The sequence below is a fragment of the Narcine bancroftii genome, chromosome 6, assembly GCF_036971445.1.
Source record: "Narcine bancroftii isolate sNarBan1 chromosome 6, sNarBan1.hap1, whole genome shotgun sequence".
Lineage (NCBI taxonomy): Eukaryota > Metazoa > Chordata > Chondrichthyes > Torpediniformes > Narcinidae > Narcine > Narcine bancroftii.
This window is the reverse complement of record NC_091474.1, coordinates 39,230,396-39,248,491: the sequence shown is the minus strand read 5'-3', so window position 1 is coordinate 39,248,491 and position 18,096 is coordinate 39,230,396. Positions and strand designations below refer to the sequence as shown.

The 18,096-nt window shown below is 47.3% G+C and overlaps 1 protein-coding gene and 1 long non-coding RNA gene across 10 annotated transcripts in view; one reads left to right on the top strand and one right to left on the bottom strand.

Annotated features, from left to right (window-relative positions):
* Window positions 1–12,003, bottom strand: part of LOC138735971 (uncharacterized) — an 89,312-nt gene extending 77,309 nt beyond the window's left edge. For 2 of the 4 annotated variants that reach the window (XR_011340039.1, XR_011340040.1), the window contains exon 1: window positions 11,688–12,003. This is a non-coding gene — a long non-coding RNA (uncharacterized lncRNA). Of the gene's footprint in view, window positions 1–7,656; window positions 9,517–11,687 lie in introns of those variants that run through there. The other 2 variants (XR_011340041.1, XR_011340042.1) reach the window with 1 other exon arrangement.
* A 6-nt stretch (window positions 12,004–12,009) lies between these two features.
* The window catches only part of sycp2 (synaptonemal complex protein 2), a 328,877-nt gene continuing 322,790 nt past the window's right edge, over window positions 12,010–18,096 (top strand). For 4 of the 6 annotated variants that reach the window (XM_069884685.1, XM_069884690.1, XM_069884688.1 and 1 more), the window contains exons 1-2: window positions 12,081–12,202; window positions 16,712–16,770. In XM_069884685.1, coding sequence (XP_069740786.1) covers window positions 16,747–16,770 — 24 coding nt within the window. In that variant the 5' untranslated portion in view covers window positions 12,081–12,202; window positions 16,712–16,746. The other 2 variants (XM_069884683.1, XM_069884684.1) reach the window with 2 other exon arrangements.

Sequence of the window (18,096 nt, the reverse complement as noted above, 5' to 3'; positions counted from 1 at the left end):
GTGGTTTTTGGTCTGTGTATGCCATGAATACCCGGCCTTCTAGGATATACCTAAAATAGCGTATGGTCAGGTACAGAGCTAGCAGCTCCCGATCAAAAGCGCTGTACTTAAATTTGGGTGGCCTCAGGTGCTTGCTGAAAAAAGCAAGTGGCTTCCATTGTTGATCAACCCACTGCTACAGTACTGCGCCAACTGCTTTCTCGGAGGCATCTGTTGTCAATGAGTTTGGGTCTTGGTGGGCCAAGAAGGTGGCTTCAGTTAGTGCTGTTTTGGTTGCGTCGAAAGCTTGGAGTGCTTCAGTGGACCGGGTGAGAGTCTTCTCACCCCTTTTGATGAGGTTGAATAGTGGTTGCATGATGGCTGCTGCTCCTGGGAGGAAACAATGGTAAAAGTTCACCATCCCTATTAATTCCTGCAGTCCCTTGAGAGAGGATGGTTTGGGAAAACTGCAGATGGCCTCTACCTTGTCGGGCAGTGGCGTGGCTCCCATGTTGATGATACGATGTCCCAGGAAATCGATGGTGTCCAAGTCTGTAATGGAAGACTTAAACTGTATTTTTTACTTTTGCAGCCTTTGCAGGCTGAGAACCTGCTTGTTTTTTAGATCAGCAGACATAATCTAATTTACACTATGAGGCCCAGGGATGCATATGAATTAGTAGACACATCTAAATTCCACCATGAGCCCCAGAGATGCAGTTTTCTTTTGTTGGTCGCAGACTGTCATTTGTTCAAAGAGATAAGATCTGAAATAAACAACTTTTGGGTAATATAAGCCATGGTCCCACTGCTGAAATTTGAGACTCTCTAAGAGGTGGCAACATGTCTCAGCAAGAAGAAGAACTTCAAGAGTCCAGCTAACGTCCCGGTCGAGGGAGGTGGAGAAGCTAGCTAACGTCCCGGTCGAGGGAGGTGGAGAAGCTGCTACAGGCGCCCCGACAACCTACTACAAGTGTGCAGTTGTTGCCTTGCTTCGGCAGTTGGGACCAGTCCAGGCGTTGATGAGTATAATTGGGAAGGGCTTGCATATTGTAGTGTGAATTCAGCTTTAGATTTAGTAATAAAGACTTGTATAAACTGAACTGCTCTCGGTGTGTCTGTGTGTGTCTATTTTCTTTTGGTAGCTCAAACACTGTGACCAATCTAAAACGAACAAAATGAGAGGTATAAGTTTACCCAAGACAAAGTCAAACTGGCATTTAGCTGAATTGATCATTAACCCATGAGCCTGAAGCTTGGTGAAGAGCTGTCAAAGGTGTTCCTTGTGTGTTCCTGCTTTGGGGCTGGTGATGAGAATAACATCTTGATAGATGAATATTCCCTCCAGGTCCTGAGTCACCACGTCCATAAGGCACTGGAACGTCTGGGCCATATTTTGTAGGCCAAAAGGCATGCGCACGAATTTGAAAAGTCCAAACGGGGTGATGATGACAGTCTTTAGGATGTCATTGGGGTGCACTGGGATCTGGTGATATCCTTTAACCAAATTGACTTTAGAGAAGATCAGAGTTCCCCAGAATCGAGCAGCAAAATCTTGCACACGTGGTAATGGATACCAATCTGGCACTGTTGCGTCATTTAACCACCGGTAGTCTCCACACGGGCACCACCCTCCAGAGTTCTTGGGGACTATATGCAGGGGGTTGGCCTAAGGGCTTTTCGAGTGGCGAACAATACCCAACTTCTCCATGGTTGCAAACTTGGTTTTGGCCAGGAGGAGCTTGTCCTGGGGAGGTTGTCTTGCCCTCGCGTAAACTGGTTGTCCGGTAGTCTCAATGAAGTACTGCTTACCAGGTTCAGTTACGCATTGTGTAAATTCAGGGCGAGCAGCGATGGGAAATCGGCCAGTAGGGAGGTGTACTCGTTCCGGATGGAGGCATTGACTTCCATCAGCTGGAAATTGCATTGGTGTATGGGGAGGGGAAATACCTGGAAGGTCGCTGCATTCACTACGCAGCACTTGGTCAAATCCACCAGGAGTTCGTTGTCCCGTAGAAAGTATGACCCACAGAGGAGTCTGTGCACTCCCATTGGAAAACTGTGTCCTTGGTATGGATAGTCACGAATTGAGTTCTGTAGCTGAAGATCGTAGAACCATTGGCTGCCTGTAAGGGGAAACCTCGGGGGTTGTTTCTCCTCTCGAAGAATGTGGGCTGTATGAGGCTGATCTCGGCACCAGTGTCCACGAGGAACAGTTGCCCAAGAGGCCTTTACTGGTGCCAACCGCCGAGGTCACTTACAACAGCTGGCTTGCTCATTTCCTGGCGTCAGGCTGGGATCTGGTGAAATTACAGGGGGAATGCATTATCGGGCAGTATGGCCCCATTGACGGTGGTAGTAGCAGTAACCAGTAGCCTTGTTGGGACGGTCTCCACGCTGTGTCTGTACAGCTGCCGGGGAGGGGTCTGAGTAGTCCCTACCAGTGTGGTAGCACCCACCACACAACCAGGCTGGACATGGATTGAGTCCGGCTGAGGGATTTGGAAAAGCCGGTCCGCTTCCTTGGCCACAAGGTGTGGGTGAGCAAAGTCCACATTGGAGATGGCTGTGGCAACATGGTCTAGCAACTTTGACAAGAATAGGGCTTCAAACAGAAAGCACAATGTGTCTGTCTGCTAACGCCATTAGCTCCTGCATAAGGTCGATGGGTTGCAATCCCTTTGGCCCTGTGAGTTAAGTATGCGACTGAGTTTGAAAGAGTCGAGTAAGAACTGGTGAAAGAGGATATAAGCATTCCATGGGTGGGTGGTTCACAAAAGAGCTGACTCTTGCTGCTGTGACTGGGTCCAGGGTGTTGACATGCCAGAATTTGGTGTCTTCAGCTGTTATGCCTCTTTGCACAAACTGTACCTCAGCTCATTGCAGCAAGCCGCGTAGCTGGTTGGCCCAAAATGATGGAAAGAGGACGCCCATGGCGTTCACCGTAGCTGGGGCGGGAGCAGAAATGGTCACGGCTGTGGTAGGCTCTTCAGAAGCTGCTGAAAAGCCGGTAAGGTCCATGCTACTGTGTGCTTGTTAGGTCTCAAACTTGAAACCTATGTGGGGTCACCACTGTAGCCACACGATGGTGCTGTGAAAAGAAAGGAACACGTCTGCACTGAGCTGGTGAACCAGTAACTGACTGTTTAATCAAACAGACCACGCTACAAAAGCAATACTGCGAAATTCTCCCACCTGGCTCATGGGAGTGATGTCAGCACACAGTCTCAGGAGTGGCGTTCGGTCCCACAGTCCGATCTTTAACCCAGGCACTTCTCTTCAGTGAGGAGGCAGTGTAGGCTGTGTGCTATGGCGATTCTGCCCCTTGTGTACGGGAGCCAGCGTTTAGCTAAGGAAGAGTTTGCCAAGATGGAGGAACTAGGCATAATTCGGGGTTTGACAGTCTTTAGGCATCTCCATTATATATGGCCTGGAAACACAATGGAGGTTGGTGACCATGTGGAGATTACAGGCGGCTTAACGATGCCACCATTCTGGATCGTTATCAGATACCTCATATTCAGGATTTCTTGACTAATTTGCATGGAGTGAAGATCTTCTCCAAAATATACTTGGTGCATGGCTATCACCAAGTTCTAGTAGAACCAGAAGACATTCCAAAAACAGCAATAATTACCCCGTTTGGGTTGTTCGCATTTTTACGAATGCCACTTGGATTAAAGAATGCTGCTCAGTCATTTCAATGAGTTATGGATGCTTTAGGACATGATATGACCAATGTCTTCATTTACCTCAACAACATTTTAGTGGCCAGTGGGACAAAGAAAGAACATTTGGAACATCTTCGTACACTTTTTAATTTGTCTTCAAAACTTTGAACCGACCATCAGATCAGATAAATGCGTTTTTGGATAAGAAATTATTGATTTCTTGGGGCATATGATTACTCAGGAAGGTGTGACTCTGCTGCCATCCAAAGCTGAGGCCATTACCAAATACTCAAGACCTGCTAAGGTTAAAAGCCTGCAGAAATTCTTGGGAATGGTAAATTTTTAGTGACGGTTTCTTTCAGACGCAGCTCACATCATGAAGCCTCTTTTCAATTTATTTTTCCAAAACACCAGAACAATCCATTGGACTGAAGAGGGAAACAATGCCTTCTTGAAGACGAAAGATTTGCTGACTCATGCCATTATGCTCAGCTATCCAATTTTAAATGCAGCCACCGCCCTTTTTTCCGATGCTTCCAGAATGGTTGTAGGAGGTGCACTTCACTATGTCAACGGACAATGGAAACTAATAGCATTCTTCAGCTGTCTTCTTTGTGAAGCAGAGAAGAAGTACAGTGCTTTTGATAAGGAAGCTTTTGGGCATTTACTTATCTATTTGACACTTTCGTTATATTTTGGAGAGCAGAGATTTTACTATGTACACTGACCACAAGCCCTTAACATTTGCATTTTCCAAGGTCGCAGTGTCCTGATCAGCATGACAACAATGCCAATTATCATTCATTTCAGAATTTTCCTCAAAAGTACTACACTTTTCTGTAGACCAAGGTATTGGGCCACAGCCCAAGAACAAGACCATGAGATGAATGCTTATCGGACTTCAATCACGAACCTGCAATTGAACGATGCCCAGTTTGGAGTTAATAGGAAATTACTCATCTGTGTTAATATCAATGAGACACCCACACCCAGTAATTCCAGCATTATGGAAACGTTGAATATTCGACTCTGTGCATGGTCTCTCACATTCATCGATTAGATCGACTGTTCATATGGTTTTGGACAGGTTTGTGTGCCACAGTCTTAAAAAAGATGCTACACAAATGGCGAGGTCCTGCATTGCCTGCTAAAAAGCAAATGTTCAGTGGCACACTAAGGCACCACTGCAGTCCTTCCCAGAAGTTACTTGGCATTTTGCTCATGTCCACATGGATATTGTTGGTCCGCTTCCTGTTTCAAGAGGATATCGTTATCATTTTATAGTAACAGGTTTGCGTGGTGGCCCGATGCCTATGGTAGATGCTACTGCAGACACTTGTGCTCGGGTGTTCCTCAGTTCCTGGGTGTCTCGCTTTGGTTTACTGATGCACGCTATTTCGGAAAGAAGACCACAATTTACTTCCTTGCTGTGGATGGCCTTATTTCACTTGCAGGGTATAACAATTCATCATACGAATGCGTATCATCCCCAGGCCAATAGAATGGTGGAAAGATTTCATCAACATCTCAAGTCAGCCTTGATGGCTCGGTTAGAGGGCCCGAACTGGGCTGATGAGCTGCCCTGGGTATTATCGGGCATTAGAACAACTCCAAAAGAGTACCTCTGAGCTTCATCTGCAGAGTTCATGTAAGGAGCATCATTGGTGGCTCCAGGGGAGTTTGTCCCCTACCATTCCAACTCTAACGATGATCCTAAGGAACTGTTGAGCAGGCTCAGGGAAATTGTAGGATATTTGACCCCTATACCACAGAGAACACTTCTTTTTTGCCTGAATCCTCAAAAACTGTGAATATGTCTTCGTCCGAAGGGAAACACTTGGTCAATCTTTACAGACATCCTACAAAGGATCTGAAAGGATACTCAGACAAACTAGGTCCACTGTATTTTGTACATTGGAGGGAAGCCACAGTCTTTCTCTATTGACAGCTCTCGTGGACAAGATTTTGCCACTGCAGCAGCCAACAATCCATCGCAGAGGTCGACCACCTAAAAGACAAAAATTTCTGTTGGTTCTGGGGGGAGGGTGGGTCTGTGTAGCAGTGCTATGGTGGCACCACAATTCCCAGAAGGCATTGAACCGACCATGTGATGTCAGTGCATGGTGACGTCAGCACAGGTTGAGTGCATGATTCTGGCTTTTAAAAGGTTGTGCTGGTGATGAAGAGTAATTTGACTCACTCTTAAAACACCTTGTGTGGTTATTTCGTCATGTCTACTGGGATTCCAGTGGCCACACTAGAATTTTAAACAGGAAAGGCCATTCTAGCATCTAGGAGACTATTATACTTGGATCAGGCTTTGCCTATGCCAAAGGTATAATAATAAATAGTCTGTTTAAGTTGTTGGCACATTGCCTCTTCCTGACAAAGCCCACTTGGTCCAGATCTAATAATTTGGAAAATTATCAATCCAGCCTATTGGCCTTGGCTATTATTTTGTAATCTATATTTAATAGTGAGATAGGTCTGTATGAGGATGGCTTTAATGGGTTCCTGTTCTTTTTAGGCATCACCACAATGATGGCTGTTGAAAAGGATTCCAGGAGATTCTGCGTCTCCGCTGCCTGGTTCACTACCCCCATTAACAACAGTATCAATAGGTCTTTGAATTCCTTATAAAACTCAGGGGGAAAGCCGTCCTCTCCCATAGACTTGCTTGTAATGTTCCCAAGGTCCATTTGATTTCCTCACTGGAAAGTGGGGCATCTAATTCTGTCTGGTCCTCCTGGGCCAATATTGGCAGCTCAATCTACTCAATTTTATTTATGTCTCTTGGCACCTCGGATTTATACAATTTCTTGTAATATGTTTTGAAGGTGTCACTTATTTTTCTTGGATTGTGTGTACTGAGTCTGGCCTGGACGGAACTGCATTAATAGAGTTTCCTCCGCTCTCAGTTGGCATGCCAGTATTTTATGTGTTTTTCCGCCTAGTTCATAATAACTTTGCTTGGTTCACAAGAGTATTTTTTTCAACTCTATACATTTGCAGAGTGTTGTATTTAAGTTTCTTGTTTTCCAATTCAATATTTCTCATTCAATCCTAGGTTTTGATATTCTTTTTCCAATTTTGTGATCTCCTGTTCCAAAGTCTCCACCTCAGTCAGATTTTTAAAAATACTTTTGGTGTATGAAATTATTTGTCACCTTAGATGGGCCTTTAGTGTGCCCCAGATTAAAAAAAAAATTAGTTGAGGGGCAGCTTGTTTCACAAAGAGCAATTTGACCCCTTAGAAAAGTGCAAAAGTCTGGATTTTTCAACAGTGCAGCATTAAGGCACCACCTATAAGCATTTGCCTGTTTTTCAGGCATTGTTATCTACAAGGTCAATGGTGAGTGATCTGATACTAGCCTTGCTAAATATTCCGACTCAAGCATTCTGCTTTCCAACTGGGTAGACATAAAAAAATAATAAATTCTGGTGTGAGAGTCATGGGGCTTTGAGAAAAGGAGTAGTCCCTAGTCTGCTGGTTCCTCTGTCTCAATATGTCTATCAAATTTAATTCTTTCATAAAGGCCAGAGAGGTTTTCACTGCCTTGGACCTCATCAATGTCTTTGTTGTCTTAATATGTTCTGTTTACCCTCTGCAGCTCTTTGGAAAGTAGAAAAGCATTTTGCATGAACTGCTCATCATCAAAGTTTGGAGCATAAAGGTCTGAATATTGCTGGCCGTGCACTATTACAAATCTTCCAGCTGGGTCTGTAGCTTCACCACCACCAGGAATTTTTTGTAAATTAAAATGGCTACTCCCCTAGCCTTAGAACCAAAGGAGGAGGAGAATACCTGCCCCACCCTATCCCTTTTAAGTTTATCATGTTCCCTTTTTGTCATGTGCACTTCCTGTAGGAATATTATATCTGCTTTCAATTTTTTAAGGTGAGCCAGGACCCTCTTCCTTTTTATGGAGCTGTTTAAACCATTCACATTGGTACTAATAAATTTGATAGTCTTATTCATTTGTGTTACCATATCTTATCTTTTCACCTTCACAACACCCTTGTTTGTTTGTCTTGAATGGTGCCCTCTCGTCGTTCATGGTCTCTCCATGCCAACATCCACACCAGCCACAAAGAGAAACGAAGAATAAAAATAAACGTGAGAAAAACAACCCCCCCACACATAGACAAACCTAGGTAAAATTAAAATAAACCTTAAAAAACCCCAGCATGTTAAAGTTAACAAGCAAAACCTTCAAAATATTCCCGTCCTCTGTTTTGGTGCCTTTTCTCTTTGCTCCTCCACCATCTCCCCTCCTATTTCAAGTCTCCATGTGCACCATCTCTCTTGCCTGGTCTGCGCTGCAGACTTACATAGCCTCTTCCGCCTCAAGGTCTAATTATTTTCCCCATTTATACGTTTTTAAAGAAAAAAAACATGTACCTAACCCTCTATTCCCTCCGATCATTGCAAAACTTGGCCAAAACCCTGGTTACTATGTTCAATAATATCCTCGATCACCTTAGTTGTTTTCGTGAGTCAATAATTGTAGGACTGTAATGACCCCACTCTTTGTTCATTAGCTTCTCAAGCATTCCGTCCATGGATCCTTCAGGGGGTTAGATTCAGCCTGTGTTCTTGCAGGCTTACACACTTTCTGGTAGCCTCTGGGTATATAACATAGCGTTCCATGGTTCCTTGATATGTTTTCACCAGTAGCATGAAATTTCGGGTGGCTGCATCTCTCAGTATTTTCTTGACCTGGTCAAATTCTTTTCATTATTTTAGCAGTGCAGGGTTCAGGTCAGGGAAGAACATCAATCTTTCCCCGGGAATTCCACTGGCTCCTGTCTCCCTTGATTGGGTCATCGCTGCCCTTAGTACTGTTTCCCAGTCCCAGCTGCTAACAGAACCGACCTCGGTCATTGATTTGGAGTGGGATGGGGGCTGAATGTCTGATGTGTCCTTTTTATGGCTGGGGGGGCTCTGAATTTCTCCCTTCCCAACACTCAGGAATCTAATGTTCAATGAACTCCAATTAATCCTTCCCTTCCTCCCCTCTTTCAGGCACGTAGTCTAATGTTATTGCGCCAATTGTAATTATCCAGATATTTCAAACTTATCTATCAGCTTTTTTTTCAACAACCCACACATCGGCTCTACTTTCCAGTCTTTCTCATCTATCCTGGATATCATCCATCTTGTCTTCCAGGACCCCTACACGATTAGTCAGTGTCTCAATTGAAGTTTGTTGGTTGAGTAGGCCCTCTGAAACCTCTTTTAGTCTGGTGTCCAGTTGTTGCTCCAGACCTCCGATCTGGATCACCAGCAACTGCACCGCTGCCAGAACATCTTGGTTGGGTGACCCAAGGTTGCAGGCTTCATCCTTGTGCCTTCTGCACTAGGCCCCACTGGTAGCGCCGAAGCCTGTGGGTCGCCAGTGTTGAGTGAGTTTTCACTCAATGTTTCTGCCACTTCTAGCTGGTCCTGATCTTCTGTTGCCTGCTTCTTGCTCTTCCTGTCCATCTTACTTCAGCATGGGTAAATTTATTTTCTATTTAGAGACGAAGTTTTCCTTGTTTTAGATGGTAGCTCTCTGGACACATCCTATCAGCCTCTTAGCATCATCTTCTCAATTAATCTTTATCAATTAAATCATATTGATTAAACCACTTTTTTTTAATGTCTGATGCCAAGAATAACTAGGCTGGGAGATTTAAGACCTCACATTCTAAAAAAAATTCTCATTTTATTTCCATTCAAGTATTCACTTGGCTCTCTGATTGTGACAAAAAAAAATCAACACTAAATTATTAATACTGCTCCATTTACCCCAAGACATCTTCATAGAAACAACAGTTAAAAAAAAAATCTCTGCTGTTTGATGCAGAATTTGATTGCAAAATATGAAATGTTAATAAATAACATGTTAAATATTTACTCTAATCCCTTTATCAAGTGATGGCAATCATAGGAATTTTAAAATAGGCTTAAAGTAAAATATTGCCCAGTCTGGTTCTGTGGTATTCTAAAATATACTTATTTTACAAACAATGATTAAAACTCAAGCTCTGTCATTCAAAACTGAAATGGTGATTATTATTGCAGGCACCAATTAACAAAATGTCAAATATTGCAGATGCTAGAAGCATAAATGCCCCAAGTACTGAACAAATCAGGCAGTATTCATGGAAAGAAATCAAATTAATGTTCCAATCAGTACCTGTCTCCATACAGGTTTATTCCAAACTTTCAATGGGATGTGTCTGTTATTAACAGTGTTATTCCTCTCTAACCCTGAACTGAGAAGGCAGTTAAGCATCCAGCAGTCACATACAAATCATACTTAAGTATGGCAGATTTCCTTCCCAGACAGACATTAATGAATGAAGAATTTTCAATGACAATTGAAATATATCATTGTTTCTGCGACTGATTTTCTCTTAAAAAATCCAGTTAATTGGTCCAGAACAATGGCTAGTAATCTATTAACCAAATTACTAAATGTTCCCTTATCTGTTGTCTTTCCATAATTTCCTGCTTCTACCACAATTAGTAACCAAAAGGCATTGCACAAACAACCACAAGTAACAATTGAATTTTGGTGCTTTCATAGAAAATAAAGGGGAGGGATAAAATGGAAAGGGATGGATGAGGGGATGGAGCAAAGAAAGGGGAAAGCAAAGTAGAATAGGAAAGGTAATTATGGACTAGGAATAAGAATTAGGAATACTCCACAACTAATAATGTTACAGCTAAGAAGGGGACTGAAGGCAACAGAATTGTTGGAATGAAAGTGCAGGACTGTGTATTATGATTATGTATGTGTGTGCACTGAGGTCCAGAGAAACATTGTTTCAACTAGTTGTATATGTACAGTTAGATAATAATAAACTTGAACTTGATTGGATCACAATGCCGATGGAGGATGTAAAGGTGACAATTGGACATAGGGAGGGAATAAGTGGGTAGTAGTGTATGGGAAATGAGATGGTAAGTCAGAGAGCCTTGAATGAAATGGAAAGTGCAGGTAGAGTTGAATGGGAAAGGGAACTGTAGAACTGAAATGGGAATCAAAGGTAAAGATCAAGATATTGGGGAAGAATATGAAGAGAAGGAATGAGTGTGAGATCCATGGTTTGCCTGGCTTGAGTGCCATTGGACATTCTTGCAAAGCCCCATTGGCAATCCTCTGGAAACACTCCCACAGGATGCATTTCCTCAGAGGGCATTACTTACCATTGGGAACAATTCCTTTTGCTGACTTGCTTAAAGTTTACTGTCTGATGTTGGCATAGTTTTGTGACTTGTCCAATAATAACACCATTTGAATTGTAGTAGTTAGTTTGCGTCACTGGCACATTGGTACACAGATCCAAAGGAAGTCCTCTTTCAGAGGTGTGCTCAATGTTTGGACAGTTTCACTCATGCTTTTCACTTTGAGCACACTAATTTTGGAATTTAGATCAAATGCGTCCATTTTGTTAAAGGCTTTGTTTATTTGGAAAATAAATTCAGTTTCTTGAATTTTTTTTCACCAGTGACAATTGTTGATATCTGAACATAGTTCCCTGGAGCATTCTTCTACCTCCGAGTAAACATTGGGATAAAGCTCTCAGGGAATGCTAACTCTCCTGAGAATCTTTTGCTGGAGTTAAGGGAAGAGCAGTCATGGAATGGGACTGAAAGAATACAACTGAGATGAGGACATCTGAAGCTGCGGTTTGAGTTGTATCTTGAGTAGTGTTAGGTATTTATATCTATGAACGTATTTCGTGGCCACTCTTGTATACAGTGTATCATGGGGAACCATTTCATTTCTGTATTAAACAATGAATGAAGCAGCACTTCTCAGTGTGCAGTGTTTGTCATTGAAACATCAAATACATAGCAAGCTATTGCTGGGATTAAATGGGGCAAGGGCTGGCGGGGGTTGGTTTCAGCACTGGTTTTGAGTGAGAGGGTCAAGGGCCCGACAGGAAAAGTTTTAACTGCACTCCTCTCCCCACCCCCCAACTGCTTATTCTTCCCTTATCACCAGCGTTAACATCTAGGCCCCTTGCGCGCTTTTTGCTCACCTTGAAGGGCTCAGGTCCGAAACACCCATGAAATACTTTTACCTCCTTTGGACGTTCAGAGACCTGCTGAGCTCCTTCTGTATTTCTGCGTTTTACTTAAGTTTTAGTGCTGCACTAAACGGTGCTGGATTGGGGAAGGTGAGGGGGACCATGAATTTGGCACTGAAAGAGTCGAGGACGGAATGAAGCTCTGAATCAACCAAAACGCGACGACAGGAGAGGCGCGAAATGCACCACAGAGTGAAATATTCCACCACGACTGGGCGGTCACGGCGCTAATAATCCGTGACCGGGTCGCCGCAGGTGATTGGATAGATTCAACAGCCAATGGGCAACAGCAATCAACGCGCGCTTGGAGGTCGCCAACGGTTGGAGCGCGAGAGGTGAGGGAAAGGGAAAAGGAATAATTGGGCACGATGACACGAGAAAGGGATGGAAGAAGAGACAAAGTGAATAGGGGAGGAGAGATGGGGGCAGAGAAAGAGGCGAGATGAAAGGAGGGAGAGAATAAAAAGGTGACGCAAACAGCAGAGGGAATAAATGGGTGATCGGAATAAACGGCGAGGAGAATGGGAGGGAAGAAGGGGCGAGGAGAATGGGCGGGGGAGGGAAGAAGGGGCGAGGAGAATGGGCGGGGGAGGGAAGAAGGGGCGAGGAGAATGGGCGGGGGAGGGAAGAAGGGGCGAGGAGAATGGGCGGGGGAGGGAAGAAGGGGCGAGGAGAATGGGCGGGGGAGGGAAGAAGGGGCGAGGAGAATGGCAGGGGGAGGGAAGAAGGGGCGAGGAGAATGGGCGGGGGAGGGAAGAAGGGGCGAGGAGAATGGAAGGGGGAGGGAAGAAGGGGGAGGGAAGAAGGGGGAGGGAAGAAGGGGGAGGGAAGAAGGGGGAGGGAAGAAGGGGGAGGGAAGAAGGGGGAGGGAAGAAGGGGGAGGGAAGAAGGGGGAGGGAAGAAGGGGGAGGGAAGAAGGGGGAGGGAAGAAGGGGGAGGGAAGAAGGGGGAGGGAAGAAGGGGGAGGGAAGAAGGGGGAGGGAAGAAGGGGGAGGGAAGAAGGGGCGAGGAGAATGGGCGGGGGAGGGAAGAAGGGGCGAGGAGAATGGGCGGGGGAGGGAAGAAGGGGCGAGGAGAATGGGCGGGGGAGGGAAGAAGGGGCGAGGAGAATGGGCGGGGGAGGGAAGAAGGGGCGAGGAGAATGGGCGGGGGAGGGAAGAAGGGGCGAGGAGAATGGGCGGGGGAGGGAAGAAGGGGCGAGGAGAATGGGCGGGGGAGGGAAGAAGGGGCGAGGAGAATGGGCGGGGGAGGGAAGAAGGGGCGAGGAGAATGGGCGGGGGAGGGAAGAAGGGGCGAGGAGAATGGGCGGGGGAGGGAAGAAGGGGCGAGGAGAATGGGCGGGGGAGGGAAGAAGGGGCGAGGAGAATGGGCGGGGGAGGGAAGAAGGGGCGAGGAGAATGGGCGGGGAGGGAAGAAGGGGCGAGGAGAATGGCAGGGGGAGGGAAGAAGGGGCGAGGAGAATGGCAGGGGGAGGGAAGAAGGGGCGAGGAGAATGGGCGGGGGAGGGAAGAAGGGGCGAGGAGAATGGCAGGGGGAGGGAAGAAGGGGCGAGGAGAATGGCAGGGGGAGGGAAGAAGGGGCGAGGAGAATGGCAGGGGGAGGGAAGAAGGGGCGAGGAGAATGGCAGGGGGAGGGAAGAAGGGGCGAGGAGAATGGCAGGGGGAGGGAAGAAGGGGCGAGGAGAATGGCAGGGGGAGGGAAGAAGGGGCGAGGAGAATGGCAGGGGGAGGGAAGAAGGGGCGAGGAGAATGGCAGGGGGAGGGAAGAAGGGGCGAGGAGAATGGCAGGGGGAGGGAAGAAGGGGCGAGGAGAATGGCAGGGGGAGGGAAGAAGGGGCGAGGAGAATGGCAGGGGGAGGGAAGAAGGGGCGAGGAGAATGGCAGGGGGAGGGAAGAAGGGGCGAGGAGAATGGCAGGGGGAGGGAAGAAGGGGCGAGGAGAATGGCAGGGGGAGGGAAGAAGGGGCGAGGAGAATGGCAGGGGGAGGGAAGAAGGGGCGAGGAGAATGGCAGGGGGAGGGAAGAAGGGGCGAGGAGAATGGCAGGGGGAGGGAAGAAGGGGCGAGGAGAATGGCAGGGGGAGGGAAGAAGGGGCGAGGAGAATGGCAGGGGGAGGGAAGAAGGGGCGAGGAGAATGGCAGGGGGAGGGAAGAAGGGGCGAGGAGAATGGCAGGGGGAGGGAAGAAGGGGCGAGGAGAATGGCAGGGGGAGGGAAGAAGGGGCGAGGAGAATGGCAGGGGGAGGGAAGAAGGGGCGAGGAGAATGGCAGGGGGAGGGAAGAAGGGGCGAGGAGAATGGCAGGGGGAGGGAAGAAGGGGCGAGGAGAATGGCAGGGGGAGGGAAGAAGGGGCGAGGAGAATGGCAGGGGGAGGGAAGAAGGGGCGAGGAGAATGGCAGGGGGAGGGAAGAAGGGGCGAGGAGAATGGCAGGGGGAGGGAAGAAGGGGCGAGGAGAATGGCAGGGGGAGGGAAGAAGGGGCGAGGAGAATGGCAGGGGGAGGGAAGAAGGGGCGAGGAGAATGGCAGGGGGAGGGAAGAAGGGGCGAGGAGAATGGCAGGGGGAGGGAAGAAGGGGCGAGGAGAATGGCAGGGGGAGGGAAGAAGGGGCGAGGAGAATGGCAGGGGGAGGGAAGAAGGGGCGAGGAGAATGGCAGGGGGAGGGAAGAAGGGGCGAGGAGAATGGCAGGGGGAGGGAAGAAGGGGCGAGGAGAATGGCAGGGGGAGGGAAGAAGGGGCGAGGAGAATGGCAGGGGGAGGGAAGAAGGGGCGAGGAGAATGGCAGGGGGAGGGAAGAAGGGGCGAGGAGAATGGCAGGGGGAGGGAAGAAGGGGCGAGGAGAATGGCAGGGGGAGGGAAGAAGGGGCGAGGAGAATGGCAGGGGGAGGGAAGAAGGGGCGAGGAGAATGGCAGGGGGAGGGAAGAAGGGGCGAGGAGAATGGCAGGGGGAGGGAAGAAGGGGCGAGGAGAATGGCAGGGGGAGGGAAGAAGGGGCGAGGAGAATGGCAGGGGGAGGGAAGAAGGGGCGAGGAGAATGGCAGGGGGAGGGAAGAAGGGGCGAGGAGAATGGCAGGGGGAGGGAAGAAGGGGCGAGGAGAATGGCAGGGGGAGGGAAGAAGGGGCGAGGAGAATGGCAGGGGGATTGAAGAAGGGGCGAGGAGAATGGCAGGGGGAGGGAAGAAGGGGCGAGGAGAATGGCAGGGGGAGGGAAGAAGGGGCGAGGAGAATGGCAGGGGGAGGGAAGAAGGGGCGAGGAGAATGGCAGGGGGAGGGAAGAAGGGGCGAGGAGAATGGCAGGGGGAGGGAAGAAGGGGCGAGGAGAATGGCAGGGGGAGGGAAGAAGGGGCGAGGAGAATGGCAGGGGGAGGGAAGAAGGGGCGAGGAGAATGGCAGGGGGAGGGAAGAAGGGGCGAGGAGAATGGCAGGGGGAGGGAAGAAGGGGCGAGGAGAATGGCAGGGGGAGGGAAGAAGGGGCGAGGAGAATGGCAGGGGGAGGGAAGAAGGGGCGAGGAGAATGGCAGGGGGAGGGAAGAAGGGGCGAGGAGAATGGCAGGGGGAGGGAAGAAGGGGCGAGGAGAATGGCAGGGGGAGGGAAGAAGGGGCGAGGAGAATGGCAGGGGGAGGGAAGAAGGGGCGAGGAGAATGGCAGGGGGAGGGAAGAAGGGGCGAGGAGAATGGCAGGGGGAGGGAAGAAGGGGCGAGGAGAATGGCAGGGGGAGGGAAGAAGGGGCGAGGAGAATGGCAGGGGGAGGGAAGAAGGGGCGAGGAGAATGGCAGGGGGAGGGAAGAAGGGGCGAGGAGAATGGCAGGGGGAGGGAAGAAGGGGCGAGGAGAATGGCAGGGGGAGGGAAGAAGTGGGTGAGCAGAGTGTGGGAGCTAAAATGGGAATAAGGATGTGCAGAATTGCAGAGAGGGAATGAATGAGTGAGGAGAATAGGAGAGGGGAGAGAGGGGAATACGTGGGTGCGGAGAGTGTGGGCGTTAGGTGATAAGCGGGTGTGGAGACTGGAAGAGAAAGTGGGAATAAGCGGATGTTTAGAATAGAAGAGTGGGAATAAACGAGTGAGGAGAATAGGAGAGGGAATAAATGGATGAGGAGAATAGGAGGGACTGAATAAATGGGTGAAACCATAAGGAGGAGACTGAAGGAATAATGTGATGTATGGAAGGGAGAGAGAACAAATAGGTGGAGGCGAATGGGACTGTGAGAGTGGGTGAGGAGAACAGGAGGGGAGAGCAGGAACGGGTGGGTGAAGAGAATGGGAGGGAGAGGGGAACGAGTGGTTAAGGTGGAGGAATAGGAGGTACAGTGAATAAATGGGTGAAACCATAAGGAGGAGACTGAAGGAATAATGTGGAGATATATTGAAGGGAGAGAGAGAGAACAAATCAGTGGAGGCAAATGGGAGGGAGCGAGAATAAATTGGAGGGAATAGTGGAATAAATTGGTGGGGAATAAATCGGATGGGAATTGGTGTGTCAAATCGGGAATTGGTAAGAGATGAGACAGGCCAAAAGGTGAAATGAGTGATAGGATTGGTAATTGATATGGGGCAACACGTGAAAAGATTGGAAGGGATGGATGAGAGGGCAAGAGGTGAATGAAAGATGAAATGGCATCGGGAAGAAAGAGAGTTGAGCAGAGGTATGTGCAAGGCGAAAGATATGAAGGAGAGTGTAGAGTGGAGCTGTGCGTGGGAGAGGGCATCTGAAGTGAGATGAAATGTAAGAGTTGAAAAGCGGAGTTGTCAAAGGGTTTGGGAGATGATGCTAAACATTGGATGAGAGGGTGTGATTTGAGGGTGATTTATAGCACCTGTTGAGCTAGGCATACTAATTATTGCATAAAAATATTGAGCTTTTCAAATAATTTGCTTGTGCTTTTTGCTGAATTATGGCAGAACAAAATTTTGCTATACGGGTACATATAATGAGCTTCAGTACTTTGTCAACAAAAGTAAATATTCTCCTTACATTTTCAGAGTTTATTTAAATCTGATCTCAGGGAATTGCAAGGATGAATAATGGAAAAGAACTTCAGGTATCAAATAGTTATATTTTGTAATTCCTGATGCTATGGCTGCTGTTCACTTTTTAAAATAGAGACTTTTTAGTAAACTGAAATACAGTTTTCTAAGCAGCTGTGATGTCTGTTTGATGTCATCATCGCATTAGGCTTTATAATTTTAAAGGTAGATATTATAAGAGCATAAGGAGCAGGACCTGGTCCCAAGTTCTTTATTATGTTAACTCAAAGAATTCACAATTATGTAAAGGCCCATCTGGACCCAAGTTCTTTACTATGTTAATTCAAAGAATTCACAATTATTAGAAAGATGTCTCAAATTCAGACAAAAATGGTCAATTGGCCAATAAAGGAAAACTTGACGAGAAAAGCAAGTGAATTAAATCAAATGTTGTGAGTTTGAGTACCTAAAATACATTAACATATTGGTTTTATCCACATTGGTAAAATACTAATCTTGGCAGTGTTTTGGCATGAAAGACAAAGTTATTGGAAATTAATTGATTTGCACATCACAAATAGCCTCAGTTAACTTGTTTATAGCCATCATTTCTTATTCTGGTGATATTTCATGATACATAATCAGATAGCAAAATGTAGCAACCATTTTCAGTTGTATGGGGAGTTTGTCTTTACAAGTACATCCAGTTCATTTAGTCTTTACAGCTAATTAACTGGTTTTAAATTGCATTCACTTTGAGAATCATAGAGCTAGAGTTGAACAGCATAGAAAGAGGTTTTTGGCCCACCATGTCTATGTACACAGATCACATTTATTCACATTAGAACTCTTCTTCCTTGCTTTGTCTGAAAATTTGGCTGATTCTATGCCTGAATCTTGCCTGACCCCCTCCAGCTTCTCATTGTTTACTGAAGGCTGCAGCATTTGCCTTTCTTGTGTTTCTCATTTTGATTCCAGCACTTTTTTGGGAAACACATTCCAGATAATAACCAATCTCTTTTTAAAAGATAAAAAAATCCTTTAAAAAAAAATTAGAAACACAAGAAATAGCAGATACTGGAATCTTGAGCAAACAAAGAGGAGTTGGAGGGACTCAGCAGGTTAGGCAATATACATAGAAAGAAATGGAGAGTCAATGTTTTGTGTTGGATGTTTTCTTGAGACAAAACTACAAAGGGGAGATTAACATGTGAAAATTGACTAAATGCAGAAGGAATGGGAAGGGCCAAGCAGAAATAGGATACTGGACAAATGAAGGTGGGAGAGATGGTGAGGGGGAGAGGGAGGGAAAGAGTGGGTGAGGGAAACGGGCGGGCGAGGGAAACGGGCGGGCGAGGGGGGGACGGGCGGGCGAGGGGGGGACGGGCGGGCGAGGGGGG